This window comes from Elephas maximus, chromosome 1, assembly GCF_024166365.1.
Source record: "Elephas maximus indicus isolate mEleMax1 chromosome 1, mEleMax1 primary haplotype, whole genome shotgun sequence".
NCBI classification, from domain to species: Eukaryota; Metazoa; Chordata; class Mammalia; order Proboscidea; family Elephantidae; genus Elephas; species Elephas maximus.
In genome coordinates this window covers 213,446,063-213,465,059 of record NC_064819.1, presented here as the reverse complement: position 1 = coordinate 213,465,059, position 18,997 = coordinate 213,446,063, and the positions used below count along the sequence as shown (strand labels likewise).

General features: G+C 39.4%; 1 protein-coding gene across 9 annotated transcripts in view; it reads right to left on the bottom strand.

Moving 5' to 3' along the window:
- The window catches only part of AIG1 (androgen induced 1), a 293,600-nt gene extending 290,956 nt beyond the window's left edge, over positions 1-2,644 (bottom strand). For 7 of the 9 annotated variants that reach the window (XM_049902506.1, XM_049902548.1, XM_049902516.1 and 4 more), the window contains exon 1: positions 2,395-2,644. In XM_049902506.1, the coding sequence (XP_049758463.1) occupies positions 2,395-2,535 (141 nt within the window). In that variant the 5' untranslated portion in view covers positions 2,536-2,644. Of the gene's footprint in view, positions 1-409; positions 2,252-2,394 lie in introns of those variants that run through there. The other 2 variants (XM_049902550.1, XM_049902551.1) reach the window with 2 other exon arrangements.
- Between the last annotated feature and the right edge of the window lie 16,353 nt (positions 2,645-18,997).

Here is an 18,997-nt window from a genome sequence, read left to right as displayed (position 1 = left end):
AAGTCAACTACATCTGTGGAAAGAGACGATGGAAAATCTCAACATCATCAGTCAGAACAAGGCCAGGGAACAACTGTGAAATAGAAGACCATCAATTGTTCATATGCAAGTTCAAGTTGAAACTGAAGAAAATTAAAACAAGTCAATGAAAGCCATAATATGACCTTGACTATATCCCACCTGAAGTTGCAGACCATATTAAGAACAGATTTTACACACTGAAGACTAATTACGAAGACCAGAGGAGTTGTGGGATGACAGCAAAGATATCGTATATAAAGAAAGCAAAAGATCATTAAAAAGACAGGAAACAAAAGAAAAGACCAAAATGGATGTCAGAAGAGATTCTGAAACTTGTTCTTGAACACAGAATAGCTAAAGCAAATGGAAGAAATGATGACCTAAAAGAGCTAAACAGACGATTTCAAAGGGCAACTTGAGAAGACAAAGTATTACCATGAAATGTAAAAAGACCTGAGTTAGAAAACTAAAAGGGAGGAACACTCTTTGGCATTTCTCAAGCTGAAAGGACTGCAGAAATAATATTGAAGGATTCTATGGGCAAAACATTGAATGACACAGGAAGCATCAAAAGAAGATGGAAGGAATACGCAAAGTCACTGTATGAAAAAAGAATTGGTCGACGTTCCACCTTTTAAGGGGACAGCATATGATTGAGAACCAGTGGTACTGAAGGATGAAGTCCAAGCCACACTGAAGACACTGGTGAAAAACAAGGCTCCAGGAATTGCAGGAATACCAATTGAAATTTGAACATCTAAATTTAAACACTTGAAAAGGGACATCACTTCTGGCACTCTGGGTATTGTATACTTGCATACTCATCTGAGCCTCAGGGCTGCAGAATTAGTTCATTCTATCTGTGGAAGATGTCTGCTACACAACCTCACTGACAAAGCCAGACCTCACTGAGACACTAATCAATTCAACAATACTTTCTGTCAAAACAAATCTGACTTCGTTTTTCAATCAAAATAGTCTCGGTGGCAACCACGTTATCTTCTGAAGGTGAAAAGGGATAGATAAATACAGCAGAGTCTTGCCATGTGCTTGTCACCTAGATGAATGGGGAGGAGGAAATGAGAACTGGCAGACATCAGGCATGTTCAGAAGCAGATCAGTTTCAAGAAAGAGTTGGAAGTTGAGGATCCGAAAACTGATACCCTTGAAATGTTCCATGCCCTGGGAAGTCTTGTGTACCATAGGGGTATGCAGTTTGAAGACCGTTGGAGAAAAGAATTTAAATCCCTTGCTGAAAGTCTCTTAGCAGGATGCAAATATAAGGTGGTATTTCTAAACAAAAAGCTTCTGACTGCGTTTCTTTGACACATTTAAAGCTTAGGAAATATCTTAAAATAGGCATCAGGTTCTCATCATCAAAACGGAGGGTCAACAATTAGAGATTATTATCTTGCTTGTGATGCCAGCCTTGTGTATAATCTTGGACAGACAGTTCTGGCATCCCAGGACTTGTTTCTACTTTACATGAGTCCTTAGAACCAATAGCTTTTGTTTTACGCCCCTGCCCATACTTGATTATCTTTAGTGTGTGTGTGACCCAGTCTAAATTAGTCACTTTTCACCCTGACGTTCTAGCATCCACCCTATGTTGTCATTGGGCCTTATGCCTTTTTTGATTAACTCTGAAGGCCCTTTCAGTGTCTAAAGTAAGTAAGCTTAAAAAAAAACCTACTGTTGTCAAGACTGTAATGTTGGGTCAACAGAGGAGCTGCTTAAGCTAACTCTTACATGGGAAGACTGGGAGGCGTACATAGTCACTGTGTAAGTACATTTTGAAAGTCTGTTTCCTCTAAAGTTTCTGTGGAAAAGGGCAGAAGTAAATTACTGACAATGGGCAAAAACAGATGCAAAGAAGACAACTTTATTGGGTGCTTTCTCTCCCTTACAGAGGCATTTGGTCCTTTCACGCTGAAGCTCCAAGTACCGGACAATACCCAGTGTCCTGCAGTTGTGACAACTTCATCCCACGGTGGGTGCCCTGGAAAGCACCTTGGGGTGCACAGGTCCGAAGTCACTCATGATCAAGGCCTTCCATTCTTTTGCTGGTTGTCAGTCTTCCTACATCAACTCTTAGAAGTAGGTCTGTGTTCCCCTCCAAAGAGCCCACAACCTGGCTGCGCCCCACCTCCGCTAGTCTCCAACCTACCAGGTAATGTTGGGTGTTCAGAAAGTGATGCTGCGGTAGCAGCCAGGAGTTCACACGCAATTACTGGGGAAAAGGCAATGACAGGATTGGATGCTGGAGGCGCGCGCTAGTGCGCGCGTGCACGCGCAAGTGCGCGCCCACCCACAAACACACACAGGCACGGCGAGCGTGGGGGTGTGCAGGGGGAGGGGAGGGAACGGCCTTACCAGATCAATGAACGTCAGGAATTTCCAGCTCCCTCCGTAGGTCTGATGCGAGGGCATTTCGATGGCCTTGTAGTTGCACAAGATAGAGCAGTAAGACAGCAAAATAGCCACCCGCAGCACCTGACAGGGGACAAGCGCCATATTCGCGAAAGGCCGGGGCTGGCTCCGCGGCGAGGAAGGAGGGCTAGCGGCGCGGGCGGGCGCGGGAACAGGCCGGGGCGGGGGCGGCCGGCGCCGGGGCGGGCGCGGGACGGGGGCTGCGGCTGGGCGCGCGTCCGGCGGCACCAACGCGTCGGCGAGCGCCCGGCGACCTGCGCGGGCGGGGCGGGGGTTTGTGGGCGCTCTCGATGTTGCGGCCGGGGAGGCGGTGTGGCGTCATCTCTGTCGTCATCTTCGTCATTCTGCCCCTGCGTTCCTGGGTTCCGGCAGCGGGGTTAACCGGGGAGACCCGGCCGGAGGCGCTTCCTAGGCGTCCCAGCAGTGGGTGGGCGGCCTCCGAGGGCCACCAGGGCTCGGGAAGGGCGCGAGCACCTCCGGGGGCGGACAGGGACCTTGGCCCCGGGGACGAAAGGGCGCGGGCCTAGAGAGGATGGGAAACTTGGACTGAACGAGGACGCCCTAGGTCGACAAACCTGCCAACCCGGGGAATAAGGGCGGAGGTCCCGGGAAGTTGCAGTTGGCTAAGTGGGGTGCTCGGTGGGAAAGGGACCTGGTGGGCGTGGGAACGTGAGGTTGAACACGCGCACAGGTAGCCCCCGAGTGACAACGTTGTTTTGTGGGCTGTTAGTGTTGCCTGACGACTATTAATCACTACGAAACTCCCGTGTAAATTCTCCTTTCTGTGGGTAGGTTGGAAACCCTGGTGGCCTAGTGGTTAAGTGCTATGGCTGCTAACCGAAGTGTCGACAGTTCCAATCCGCCAGACGCTCCTTGGAAACTCTATGGGGCAGTTCTACTCTGTCCTATAGGGTCTCCATGAGTCGGAGTCGACTCTACAGCACTGGGTTTCTCCTGGGTGGGTAGGTTACCCTGCACACTTTCTGACAAGAGGTTTATAAATATTATATCGATATACAGTAAAACATAGAACTATGAACTTTGGACAAGAGTTTTATAAGGAAAATAAAGTTATAAAGAAAGGGGTTCAGATAGCTGTCTCCACTGCAGGATCGCATTCACCTTAGAAACCAAATCATTTCGAGTGTGAATGTGAAACCCATGTGCGTGTGATTTAATACTAATCTTTTCCGCTGTTAAACTTGCTTTGCCCTTTTTTTTTTTCTCCCCCCTACACTACAATATCAGGGCTGAAATATAAATTGAATTCGTCTGCCTTCCAGTAAGTGTTGTCACACTGAAGTTGCCTCAGTCTGTGGGCAGCAGTTTTTTTTTTTTTAAATCACGATCACATTTCAGCCAACCAGATGCAGGGTCAGAATGTGAAAAGGCAACATAGCTATTTCCTGTGGAGCCATTTAAAACAAGTGTTGCCTCCAAATAGTCTCTGAGTCAGAGGATGTGGCATGTGGGGTGGCAGGGAAAACACGGTTTTCGAGGTAAAGAGAAAGCATGAGGGATGTTTTCCTGAAGTTTTCCAGTCAAGCTCTAAACAAAAATAAATAAACTGTGCAGATTTTTTAAGTTGGTATTATAATTATGCAAATAGAAATTTATATCACAAATATTAAAATGATTCCAAGATGATTCTACTAGCATAGAAGTATTCATTATTGCATATTTGTATCTATGTAAAAGTTGGGTCCATAAGTTTTTAATTGTGTGTCCATGCTACATGTTTATAAGATTGGAGAGAAAAAAAAAAAAGGTTACTGAAGGTCTATCTGAAGTCTTAAACAGAGAAAATGTTGTTAAGGATTTCATTTTACTTGGATCCATAGTCAACGCCCAAGGAAGGAACAGTTAAGAAATCAAAAAATGTATTGCATTAGGTGAACCTGCAGCAAAAGACCTCTTTAAAGTGTTAAAAAAAAAAAAAAAAGTGTCATTTTGAGGACTAAGGTGCTCCTGACCCAAGCCATGATATTTTCAATCATCTCATAGGCATGTGAAAGCTGGACAATGAATAAAGAAGAATTGATGCCTTTGAATTGTGGTGTTGGTGAAGAATATTGAATATACCATGCACTGCCAGAAGAACAAAAAAATCTGTTCGGGAAGAAGTACAGCCAGAATGTTCATTGAAATCGAGATGGTGAGACTCATGTCTCACACACATTAGACATGTTATCAGGAAGGTCCAGACTCTGAAGAAGGACATCACGCTTGGTAAAGTAGAAGGTCAGCAAAAAAGAGGAAGACCCTCAACGAGATGGACTGACACTGTGACTGCAACAAGGAATTCAAACCTAGCGACAGTTGTGAGGATGGCACAGGATCAGGCAGTGTTTCATTCTGTTGTACATAGGGTTGCTATGAATAGGAACCTACTCAAGGGCACCTAACAACATGTCCCAAGAACTGAAGGTCAGGTGAGGGGAAGAGTGCAGGGTCAAGAGGGAGAAAAACAGAGACAGGTCACATGCCCAAGGAAACTCCCCTCAACTGATTGGGTGATTACATAAGGGAGGTGATTACGTTATATACATTATGCAAGAGCAATTAGTCCAATGTCTGCCAAACCACTGAGAATCATAGCCTAACCAAGTGAACGTTCACACGACATCAGTCATCAAGCCTTCCCACCTTACGTTTTAGAAAATTAGTAACAAGACTATCCGTCTCTATCATTACAAAATACAATAATATCTTCATAAGGCCATTTAAAATGTTTTTCCTGTGGTCAGTTTCTTTTATATAAATAACTAGAAAATGCCAGTAAATAAATGTTTTGAACCTATCCTAATGGGTTTTCTTTTGTTTTTTGTGATTTGCTAGTCATGATGAAATAGTTTTGTACTTAAAAAAAAAAAAATGAAACATCTACATAAATGCTGGCTCAAATGTTGCGGAAATGTCAGTCCTCAATTTTTTTAACAGCTTGGTAGCTATTAGTTTGTCCAGGTTGCTGTCTTTGGTTTTTAGACTGTATCTAATCATCTTAGTCATGTTTTAAAGACATCCTTTGTAGGGAAAAAATATGAATCCACACACAAATTGTGCTTTTACAGTGTAATTAATACAATGAGGTGCCCTGGTGACACAGAGGTTAAAGCACTTGGCTGCTACCCAAAAGGTCGGCTACCAGCCTCTGCAGGAGAAAGACGTGGCAGTCTGGTTCTGTAAATATTTACAGCCTTGGAAACCCTATGGGGCCAGTTCTAATACAAGTTTGTTTGGTTTTGGCTTTTTGTCTTTCTTTTTGGTGAGGGGACTTGCTTTAGTGTCATTTAATTTTTTTAAAAAACAATAAATTTGGGGTATTGCTTTTAAAACTTCACTCAGTAGGTTATTCCCTTTTATGAACGATAATACATTATTCACTAGTAAGTGTTTATGTGATTATTCCACGTTTGAGAAGTAAACAGTTTTTCATTGTATAGAAAAAAATCTGCTTGCCACTTTTTCAGCTTTTCTTATACTTCTGCACAATCAGTGGAGCCCTGGTGGCGCAGTGGTTAAGAGCTGGGCTGCTAACCAAAAGGTCAGCAGCTTGAATCTACCAGCCACTCCTTGGAAACCCTATGGGACAGATCTACTATAGGGTCACTATGAGTTGGTCTTTATGTTTAGGTCTTTGATCCACCTGGAGTTAGTTTTTGTGCATGGTGTGAGGTATGGGTCCTGTTTCATTTTTTTGCAAATGGATATCCAGTTATGCCAGCACCATTTGTTAAAAAGACTATCTTTTCCCCAATTAACTGACACTGGGCCTTTGTCAAATATCATCTGCTCATATGTGGATGGATTTATATCTGGGTTCTCAATTCTGTTCCATTGGTCTATGTGTCTGTTGTTGTACCAGTACCAGGCTGTTTTGACTACTGTGGCTGTATAATAGGTTCTGAAACTATAGGGTCACTATGAGTTGGAATTGACTTGATGGCAACCGGTTTGGTTTTTCAGTTTGCACAATTAGTGGGGATAGAGGAGAAAAGCCTTTTTCAGTTGAGTTTCACGGAAACCAGCGAACTGTATGTATAAGAAAAACCAAGGGATGATTTCCAGACACTTTATTAGCTTCTGGTTACATTAATGCTCTTTGATTTTTGTAACTTCTCTTAGACTATACTTATATATATATATGGGCTGAAGACACTCTTCCTTATGTATTCAAAAAACTGACTCTTCATTTCTTTTTTTTTGGAGAGGGAAGAAGTCTTTTATATTAGTGATGATAATTTTAGAAATTATATGAATCCCTTTGTCTCCCTTGTGTTGTACTCCAAGAGGCCAACTTCATATAACCATGAATCTTTGCTTAAAAATTCCAGAGGAAGCATTATAGTCATATATTTCCTTACAATGTTGAATATTTACACATTTTCTATGATTTTCTGTTTATATTAAGTAAACATTTTCTAACAATATCAATTTCTTTGGACAAACCATTTTCCTTCTTCATGTTTATCCGCAATACAAGGAGGTGCTTAAGATTAGCCGGAGTGAAATTTGGGACATGACCCAGTGAGAAATCTAAAGAAACGGGGAAAATTCCCTCTGTATTGCAGAAAAAATACCTTTGAGTTGTTTATTTTTTTCTTCATTATAAAAGTAATATATTTATAGTATGTAAGGTTTTTTTTTTTTTTTTTTAAGAAGGAAGAGGAAATTAAAAAAAAAAAAAGCAGGAAAAAAGATTTCTCCCACTCACCATCCAGAGAAAACTGCTGAAAACATTTTAGCATATTTAGTTGTGACATACTCGGGGAACGCATAAACCAATAAGCAAGGTAAACATGTGCTTAGGGAATCAACAAAATAAAGGCATCAGCTGCCCAAAGCAAAGACCCATAGATGCCGAGCAGACAGGACTTAAGGAAAAGAGAGTGCCACAGGGGAAGGGAACTGGCAGCGCATTGAATGAAATTGATACCAGCTCCAGTGCATAAGAATGTACCAGTTGGAAATAAAGTTCATGAAGGGTCACAAGGGTGCCCACACATAAGGTTCTTTAAGACATGAGACCCTTACCCCATCAACACCTTCTCTGAAACCTAACTCTTATGCTCTCCTCCCGTGTAATTGAAATTCCTTATCTTGACAGGTCTCTTGGGAGTATATTTTTCTTTCTAATAAACAAGAGGTAGGGGTGGGCTGTCGAGCCTAACTCTTACTACATTCAGCCAATATGCAACTGGATCCAACATGAGCAGTTACTGGGCAAGTACGGATTATTTTAATAGATAACAGGTCTCTGATCCATTTTGAGAGAGCTATACATCCATGTCTGCTGATTCAGCAACTCCAACCGGGAGGCCCAGCAATGCTCTTTGCCATGATACAATCACAAGGGCATGTTCTTGAGCACCTCCTGGTTGGTAAACAACCGATGGGAAGGAACTCCAGTCCCAGATGACTCAAAAAAGAGAGGGAACTCAAATACGTAGTCCACTGCAATGAATTCAATTATTTTTTAACTGTATACCACTTACATACAGAGATATGTCCTAGGTTTTGTAAATAATAGTATTTATAACTTTAAAATATATTTGGCATACACATAGATGCAATCTACCATACATTTAATATAACACTGATAAGGGTAATAATATAATAATAACATAGCAAACATCTATAACTCCTGGAAATGAGTACAACTGCCTCGTAAGGGGGTTTCCAAGGAGCCGCTGGTGGAGTCTAACTGCCGACCCTTTCGTTAGCAGCGAAAATCTTAACCACTGCATCATCAGGGCTCTACTTATTAACAGGAAACTAATTTATGTATCAAGCAAGTTTCATTTTTTATTGTCTGTTGCACAGGACACAGTGCTAGTTATTACTCTCGATATGCTAATAAGCAAGAAGGTATTAGGCACATTAAGAGGAGGTAAAATTCAATATTTATTTACCATGCAAAATGTTTGTTTTGCAACTATGTTTCTAAATTCATCCTCTAAGAAAACAAAAGAGTTTTGTTAGAACATTACATTTATATTTTATCAGAATATTTATGTATCTCTGTGTAAGGAAATTGAACAATTCCTTGAGGAAATAAGTGAATACTTAGACATTAAAAATTATATAAACATATTTTATTTTTCATTTCTCCCTAGACTGACTTTCTTTTAAGAAATCGATTGGTGTTGTTATGACTCATGAAACAAACCTGCTCTTCGAGAAGTGGAGCTATTGTTACATCAATTATGTACATGTCTCCAAATATGAGAGTTGAACAATTGCACAAATAAAATGTACATTTTATAAACTCTGTATATGACAACAATTACATTTTCCTTTTCATTTCGGATTAACTGGGTATAATCTCATATTAAGTTCTCTCTTGTTCACATACGAACGTGCCAGCGGCACTATCATCACATGACTCATAACATACCTGGTCCTGTCATGCACTAAGTGAACCAAAATGTCTCACCAGATAGAACATACCCTTGTATTTGTATCATGGTCTTTGTGATTGATCTCGCCCCCATTGGGTATCAGCAGTAGTCAATGAACTGTGAAGATGCAGCATCAAAGGATGGAAAGTAAGTCCTAAAGTTTTTAAGCATTATTTCAAGATGAAAAACACTCATGGGAATCTGCGAAGAGCCTGCCAACAAACATCATACGACAAACGAATAAAATTATTTCCGACTGCCTTGTACTGTTTTTTTTGACTCTCTCAGACCTGAAGCACAAAATTACATGTTCCTAATCAGTTCTTTTCACTTATTAACTTTCAAATATAAATTTTTGTGTTAGCATCCAAATATGAATGTAAATTTTATTTTATAAATTTTCCTTGTTTTATAAATTTTATTTATTTTTAATCATTCATATTTATTTGCTATGGTAGAACCAAATTTGAAAAAAGTGACGTAATTTTATAACCAGGTGAAGTGAAAGGGCAACAACTAAGTGGAGCTCAAAAATGAAAGCTCAAGGAAGATAAATATAAAAGGATTTGTGAATCCCTAAAGACAATTCCGAAATTAACTTCCTTTTTAAAACCAATGAATCAGAAGAGACTTCTTCTGTTGACTACTCAAGTTTAATGGGTATAAATCATTGTAGTAGTACCGCTAGAGTTGAAATTACTAATAGCAATACGAATATAACAGAATTTGTTCCAAATTCTGCATCCATTCTTTGCTATACTAAAAAAATTAATGATGCAGAAAGTGAAACTATTTTAGATTCTGAAATTTTTGCATCTACAAACCTCATAAATAACAGAAATACAGATTGCGCTTTGTAGAATAACTTTCCTTCTAATGATGTAGCTATTAATTGAATAGTATCCCTCAAAAATATGTGTCAACTTGGCTAGGCCATGATTCCCAGTATTGTGTGATTGTCCACCATTTTGTCATCTGATGTGATTTTCTTATGTGTTGTAAATCCTACCTCCATAATGTTAATGAGACAAGATTAGAGGCAGTTCTGTTAATGAGGCAGAACTCAATCTACAAGATTAGGTTATGTCTTAAACCAATCTCCTTTGAGATATAAAAAAGGGAAGAAAGCATAGAGACAGGGAGATCTCACATCACCAAGAAATAAGAGACAGTGAATACAACATCCTTTGCACCTGGGGTCCCTGTGCTGAGAAGCTCCTTGACCAGGGAAAGATTGATGACAAGGTGCTTCCCCCAGTGCCAACAGAGAGAGAAAAGCCTTCCCCTGGAGCTGGCGCCCTGAATTTGGACTTCTAGCTTCCTAGACTGTGAGAGAATAAATGGCTCTTTGTTAAAGCCATCCACTTGTGGTTTTTTTGTTATAGCAGCAGTAGATAATTAAGACAGATGTACACTATTGGATCAAAAGAAGGCCAAGTGATTGTCAACATCACAATGGACCATTTGAAAATTCGCGTTGAAATTTATGGATAGTAAACAAACAAGGTTCTGTAGCCAGAATATATTTCTAGGGTGCAAAGCTAATACTGAACATTCTAAGAGACAGTGGCTACTATACTCTCCATCAGTCAGCTGTGTATGTTGTTTTGTTTGCAAACTAATCAGTCCTAAATCATTTAATTCTTGATTTGCTATGGATGGATTGAGCAATTGGCGAAACTCAGATATGACTGATAAACATGAAAACAGTTCAATTCACAGAGATAGTATATAGCCATATTTAAACTGAAGACATGGTTGTGGTTTAATTCATGAACTGGAAACACAAATTAATGAAGAATGTCCGCATTGGAAATCCATTTCGCAACACGTTATTGCTGTCATCATAATAATCAGTGAGTGTGGACTATCTTTTTGAGGAAGAAATGAAGTGTTAAGTCCCCACAAAATAGAAATTTTTGGGTTTACTTGAACTTATTGCTTAGCTTGACCCATTTTTAGCAGACCACATCTTAAAATATGGTAATACAGGAAAGGGCAACCTATTGTACATGTCTAAAACAACCTGTAAAGAACTAATAAATTTAATAAGTGGTAAGATTGGACCAACTATTTTCAGTTAAATAAGCATATTTTGATATTTCAGTTTGTCTGTAAATTCCACTCTTGCTCTTTCTCATACAGATCAGTTAAGTATTGTTTTAAGACATGTATCTCCAACAGATGGAAAACCCATTGAGCGATTTATCATATTTACTAGCTTAAAAAGTCATACCGGTGAAGAAATTGCAAATAAAGCACTTCACTATTTATGTGACATTAGCAAAACTGATTTTTCTAAGTGCAGAGGCCAGATCTATGACAATGCTGCCAATATGTCATGGCATTATAAAGGCATGCAACAGAAAATTTTAGAATATAATATGCCATTTTCATACCAGGTACTACACATTGACTTATTCTGGTAGGGTATAGCACAATAGATGGTTGTCCAGAAGCAGCTGATTTTTTTTTCCTACTGTTCAGTTACTCGACACATTTTTTGCCACCTCTGCTCACTGATGGGGAAACACTGGTGGCATATTGGTTAAGAGTTCGGCTGCTAAACAAAAGGTCGGCAGTTTGAATCCACTGGGCTCTCCTTGGAAGCCCTATGGGGCAGTTCTCCTCTGTCCTATACGGTCACTGTGAGTTGGAATCTGCCAGATAGCAACAGGTTTAACTCACTGATGGAAGGCTCTTAAAATATATCTAGGCAATGATTAAATACTAAAATGTCTTTCTAATACACATTGAGAAATGCGTGCTGAAGCAACAGGTACAATCCTGGAATTGCACACTCAGACTCTAGATGCTTCTAGATGCCTTAGAATATATCGCTGAAGACCAGACACAAAAAGGAGATACCAAAAGAGGAGCTGAAAACATCATCAACAAAATGCAAACACTAGTTGTTGTTGCTGGTTGGTGCTGTCCAGTCGGTTCTGACTCAGAGCAAAACACTGCCAAGTCCTGTGCCATCCTCAGAATCATTGTTATGCTTGAGCCCATCATTGCAGCCACTGTGTCAATCCATCTCATTGAGGGTTTTCCTCTTTTTCACTGATCTTCTACTTTCATCACTACAGAAGCTTTAGAAAGGAAGAAGTAAATGATGGAAGTGCTGCAGAAGTATTGAGTGCCAGTGATCAATTTTGCATAACCACATACTATACCATCATTGACACACTTAAATCTTGCGTGAAACAAGGGCAAAAGTGTATGAAGTTCTTTCAAATAGATTTTTCTTCTTGAACAATGTAGGTATACCTGATGAAGATTGCATGAAAGTATTCAAGAAATTAGTGCAGGCTTATCTCAATGATTTAAATATATACCTTTAAAGAGAAGTGTGACTATTTCATTCTTACATGAGAACTAAGTTTACAGATTCAGAAAAGACAAATTTTACTCATGTAGGCATGTGTGATTCCATAATAGAAGATAAAGCACAACGAGTATCTCTCAATGTTGAAATTGTTTTACGCATATTCCTAACTTTAATGATCACAAACTGCACCATAGAACACTCACTTTTGTCCCTAAAGAAACAAAAAGAACCCTCGGTGTACAATAATGATTCAAGAAAGACTCTATTTGAGGCAGGACCAAGATGGCTGACTAGGTAGAAGCTTCCACTTATCCCTCTTGCAACAATGACTTGAAAAAACAAGTGAATCGGTTACATACGGGACAATCTACGAACCCTGACCATCAAACACAGAACTAAGGAGTTGACCTGAGTGACAGGGGAGCAAAAAGCCACATGCTGAAGCAGTGACCGCTTCCAGAGTCAGTGTGCCACGCTGCAGCCTTGAGCCCTCGTGGTTCCCTGGTGCCAGAGTGGTGGGGCTGATTGTGGCTTACTGAGACAGGGCAAGCACGGAAGCAGGCCTAACCCTAGGGACCAACCTTGGAGGAGACCAAGCCAGCACACTCAGGCTGCCCACCGACATGGCTGACAGGCAGACAAAAAACCATGGGGAAGCAGCGCCTGGTTTTGGAGCCTGGAGCGCAGCGTCCCAGACAGGAAACCTTGGCGCTGGGCTTTGGACTAAGCATGGAGGAGCTGATTGTGGCTTCCTGAGATGGCGCAAGCATAGGATGCAGCCCTAAACTTCTGGGGCAGTCTCAGCAGGGAACCAGCCAGCACACACAAGCTACACACCCCTCTGGAATCTCAGAAAAATACGTCCTCACCAAACAAGGTAAGTAACTTTGTCTATCTTGCCACACTACTTTCTACTAACTATCTGATCCTTCCCCTCCCTGCCCCAGCCAGCTTCATTAACATTGGAATTCCCTGGGCCAGAGACTGAAGTGCACTGCCAGTTTTTTTTTTTTTTTTCTTTCTTTTCTAACCCATTCTCCTGGCCTGAAAAAAGCAGCATTTAACAATCAAAGGAAAAATCCTTCCCTGGCTTCCCTAAACTGGAATAACAATACAGAACCAGCTCCATACAGGTATAAGAGACCCACAGTCTTTGGCTTTCATCCCTACAGGTAACCAGATGGCTATTATAATGCAAAGACAGTTCTGATAGAGATATGAGTGTAAGTGTTTTAGCTGAGCAATGGAAAGGCAAGTTTTGGAGGTCAGGTGCCTCTCTACCTATTAAACAGAGCCGTCACTGATCCACACCAGGTAACAGAGGGCTAAGGCTCAACCCACACCACCTAGCCAGCTGCTAAAGGGGACTGAGGATAGTGACGCCTACCAATCTATAGAGGTACAAGCATTGGGTTCCTAAGGTACAGCTGCAGAGTCCACCCACCAGAGTGCTCTAGAGAATAGAGCCACTCCTACCTCACTGACACTTGGGGGAAGGCTGTCAGCATCCTGCCCTCCTTGGAATGTGACACCCTGCTGCTACTAGAAACTGGTGCATACAACCATCACCACTACTCCTCTAAGTTAATAGGTGAGAACCTATACCACACACTAGGTGACCCTGAGGACTAGGACACCTGAGCTGATTCTATTCAAGAGTTGTGAATGGACTCATAGGCTTATATACCTGGTAACAGCTCAGACCAGCTGGTAACAGGGCATAAGTGATTCAAAAGCTACAGCAATCAAGATAGCACAATCTAGTAGCGCATCTGGGTGTATTGTAAAAAAACAAAACAAGAAGATAAGACTCAGTGAGCAAATATAAAAGAAAACATTACAATATCTTATAGATGGCTTGGAGACAGCAGTCGATATCAAATCACATAAAGAAGCAGACCATGATTGCTTCTACAAACCCCCAAATCAAAGAATCAAAATCATTCCCAGGTGTATATACATTCCTGGAATTGCCAGATGCAGAATATAAAAAACTAATATACAGAATGCTTCAAGACATCAGGGATGACCTCAGAAATACAATGAGGCAATCTACAGAAAAAGCCAAGGAACACACTAATAAAGTAGTTGAAGAAATCAAAAAGATTATTCAAGAACATAGTGAAAAAATTAATAAGCTTCAAGAATCCATAGAGAGACAGCATTCAGAAATCTAAAAGTTTAACAATAAAATTACAGAATTAGACAACTCTAAAAAAAAAAAATTTTTTTTTTTTTTATAGGAAGTCAGAGGAGCAGAATCAAGGAATTAGAATGCAGAGTGGGGGAGCTGGAGGAAAATGCAATCAACACCAGTATGACTGAAGAAAAAGCAGATAAAAGAATTTAAGAAAATGAAGGAACCCTAAGAATCATGTGAGACTCTATCAAGAAGAATAACTTGCATGTGATTGGAGTCCCAGAACAGGGAGGGATATCAGAAAATACAGAGAGAATAGCTGAAGGTCTGTTGGCAGAAAACTTCCCTGGCATTGTGAAAGATGAAAAGATATCTATCCAAGATGCTCATCGAACCCCATACAAGACAGACTCCAAAAGAAAATCACCAAGACATATTATCATCAAACTTGCCAAAACCAAAGATAAAGAGAAACCAAAGCCAAGGGTAAACGAAAAGTCACCTACAAAGGAGAATCAATAAGTTCAGACTACTCGGCAGAAACCGTGCAGGCAAGAAGGCAATGGGATGACATATGTAGAGCACTGAAAGAGAAGAACTGTCAGCCAAGAATCATATATCCAGCAAAACTCTCTCTCAAATATGAAGGTGAAATTAAGACATTTACAGATAAACACAAGCTTAGAGAATTTGCGAAAACCAAACCAAAAACTGCAAGAATTACTAAAGGAAGTTCTTTGGTCAGAAAATCAATAGTATCAGATACCAACACAACACAAGGTCACAGAACAAAACATCCTGATACCAACTCAGGGAAATCACAAAAACAAAATAAAATTAATTTTTTAAAAAGTGCTCGAAACAGGGAATTATTGATGTCATAATATAAAAGATTACAATAGTCAAAAAAGAGGGACTAAATACAGGAGGCATAGATCTTACATATGGAGAGGAAACCAAGGTGATATAGGGCAAAACAAGTTAGGTTTTTACTTAGTCAAATAGGGGTAAATATTAAGGTAACCACAAAGAGGTCTAACAATTCCATAATCCAAAATAAAAACCAAGATAAACATAACAACTCAGCAAAAATAAATTCAACTACTATGAAAAGGAGGAATACACATTCTACAAAGAAAAATTTCTCAGCACAAAAAAGTAAGTGGAAAATGAAATTGTCAACAACACAAAAAAAAGCATAAAAATGACAGCACTAAACTCATACTTACCTATAATTATGCTGATGTAAATGGACTAAATGCACCAATAAAGAGACAGAGAGTTGCAAACTGGATAAAAAAACACGATCCGTCTATATGCTGCCTATAAGAGACACAACTTAGACTTAGAGACACAAACAAACTAAAACTCAAAGGATGGAAAAAATATATCAAGCAAAAAACAATCAAAAAGAGCAGGAGTGGCAATATTAATTTCTGACAAAATAGACTTTAAAGTTAAATCCACCACAAAGGATGAAGAAGGACACTACATAATGATTAAAGGGACAATTTACCAAGAAGATATAACCATATTAAAAATTTATGCACCCAATGATAGGGCTGCAAGATTCATAAAACAAACTTTAACAGAACTGAAAAGTGAGATAGACACCCCCACAATTATAGTAGGAGACTTAAACACACCATTTTTGGTGAAGGATAGGACATCCAGTAAGAAGCTCAATAGAGACACGGAAGATCTAATTGCTACAATCAACCAACTTGACCTCAAAGACTTATACAGAACACTCCACCCAACAACTGCAAAGTATACTTTCTTTTCTAGTGCACATGGAACACTCTCTAGAATAGATCATGTATTAGGTCATAAAACAAGCCTTTGCAGAATCCAAAACATTGAAATATTACAAAGCATCTTCTCAGACCAAAAGGCCATAAAAGTAGAAATCAGTAACAGAAAAACCAGGGAAAAGAAACCAAATACTTGGAAACTGAACAATACGCACCTCAAAAAAGACTGGGTTATAGAAGATACTAAGGAGGGAATAAAGAAATTCGTAGAATTCAACTAGACTGACAACACTTCCTATCAAAACCTTTGGGACACAGCGAAAGCAGTGCTCAGAGGTTGATGTATATCAATAAATGCACACATACATAAAGAAGAAAGAGCCAAAATCAAAGAACTATCCCTACAACTTGAACAAATAGAAAGAGAGCAACAAAAGAAACCACCAGGCACCAGAAGAAAGAAAATAATAAAAATTAGAGCAGAATTGAATGAATTAGAGAATAGAAAAACAATTGAAAGAGTTAACAAGGCCAAAAGCTGGTTCTTTGAAAAAATCAACAAAATTGATAAACCATTGGCCAGACTAACGAAAGAAATACAGGAAAAGAAACAAATAACCCAAGTAAAAAATGAGATGGGCCATATCACAACAGACTCAACTGAAATTAAAAGAATCATATCAGATTACTACAAAAAATTATACTGTAACAAATCTGAAAGCCTAGAAGAAATGGATGAATTCCTAGAAACACACTACCTACCTAAACTAACACAAACAGAAGTAGAACAACTAAATAGACCCATAACAAATAAAGAGATTGAAAAGGTAATCAAAAAACTCCCAAAAACAACAAAAAAAAGCCCTGGCCTGGACGGCTTCACTGCACAGTTCTACCAAACTTTCAGAGAAGAGATAACACCACTACTACTGAAGGTATTTCAAAGCATAGAAAAGGGCAGAATACTACCTAACTCATTCTATGAAGCCAGCAAAACCCTGATACCAAAACCAGGTAAAGACACAACAAAAAAAGAAAATTACAGACCTATATCCCTCATGAACATAGATGTAAAAATCCTGAACAAAACTCTAGCCAATAGAATTCAACAACATATCAAAAAAATAATTCACCATGACCAAGTGGGATTGATACTAGGTATGCAGGGATGGTTCAACATTAGAAAAGCAATTAATGTAATCCACTACATAAAAGACAAGAACCACATGATTTTATCAACTGATGCAGAAAAGGCATTTGACAAAGTCCAACGCCCATTCATGATAAAAACTCTCAGCAAAATAGGAGTAGAAGGAAAATTCCTCAACATAAGAAAGGGCATTTATACAAAGCCAACAGCCAGTATCATCCTAAATGGAGAGAGCCTGAAAGCATTTCCCTTGAGAACGAGAACTAGACAAGGATGCCCTTTATCACCACTCTTTTTCAACATTGTGCTGGAGGTCCTAGCCAGAACAATAAGGCTAGACAAAGAAATAAAGGGCATCTAGATTGGCAAGGAAGAAGTAAAATTATCTCTATTTGCAGACAACATGATCTTATACACAGAAAACCCTAAGGAATCCTCAAGAAAACTACTGAAACTAATAGAAGAGTTCAGCAGAATATCAGGTTACAAGATAAACATACAAAAATCAGTTGTATTCCTCTACATCAACAAAAAGAACATTGAAGAGGATATCATCAAATCAATACCATTCACAGTAGCCCCCAAGAGGATAAAATACTTAGGAATGAACCTTACCAAAGATGTAAAAGACTTATACAAAGAAAACTACAAGGTACTATTGCAAGAAACCAAAAGAGACCTACATAAGTGGAAAAACATACCTTGCTCATGGATAGGAAGACTCAACATTGTAAAAATGTCTATTCTACTAAAAGCCGTCTATATATACAAAGCACTCCTGATCCAAATTCCAACAACATTTTTTAATGAGGTGGAGAAATAAATCACCAACTTCGTATGGAAAGGAAAGAAACCTCAGATAAGTAAAGCATTACTAAAAAGGAAGAATAAAGTGGGAGGACTCACTCTACCTGATTTTAGAACCTGTTATACTGCCACAGTAGTCAAAACAACCTGGTAGTACAACAACAGGCACATAGGCCAATGGAACAGAATTGAGAATCCAGATATAAATCTACCCACATATGAGCAGCTGATATTTGACAAAGGCCCAGTGTCAGTTAATTGGGGAAAAGATAGTCTTTTTAACAAATGGTGCTGGCATAACTGGATATCCATTTGCAAAAAAATGAAACAGGACCCATACCTCACACTATGCACAAAAACTAACTCGAAATGGATCAAATACCTAAACATAAAATCTAAAACGATAAAGATCATGGAAGAAAAAATAGGGACAATGTTAGGAGCCCTAATACATGGCATAAACAAAATACAAAACATTACTAAAATGCCAAAGAGAAACCAGATAACTGGGAGCTCCTAAAAATCAAACACCTATGCTCATCTAAAGACTTCGCCAAAAGAGTAAAAAGACCACCTACAGACTGGGAAAAAATTTTCAGCTACGACATCTTCGACCAGTGCCTGATCTCTAAAATCTACATGACCCTGCTAAAACTCAACCACAAAAAGACACACAACCCATTTAAAAAATGGGCAAAGGGTATGAACATGCACTTCACTAAAGAAGACATTCAGGCGGCTAACAGATACAAGAGGAAATGCTCTCGATCATTAGCCATTAAAGAAATGCAAATCAAAACTACAATGAGATTCCATCTCACTCCAACAAGACTGCCATTAATCCAAAAAACACAAAACAATAAATGTTGGAGAGGCTGTGGAGAAGCTGGAACACTTATACACTGCTGGTGGGCATGTAAAATGGTAAAACCACTTTGGAAATCGATTTGGCGCTTCCTTAAA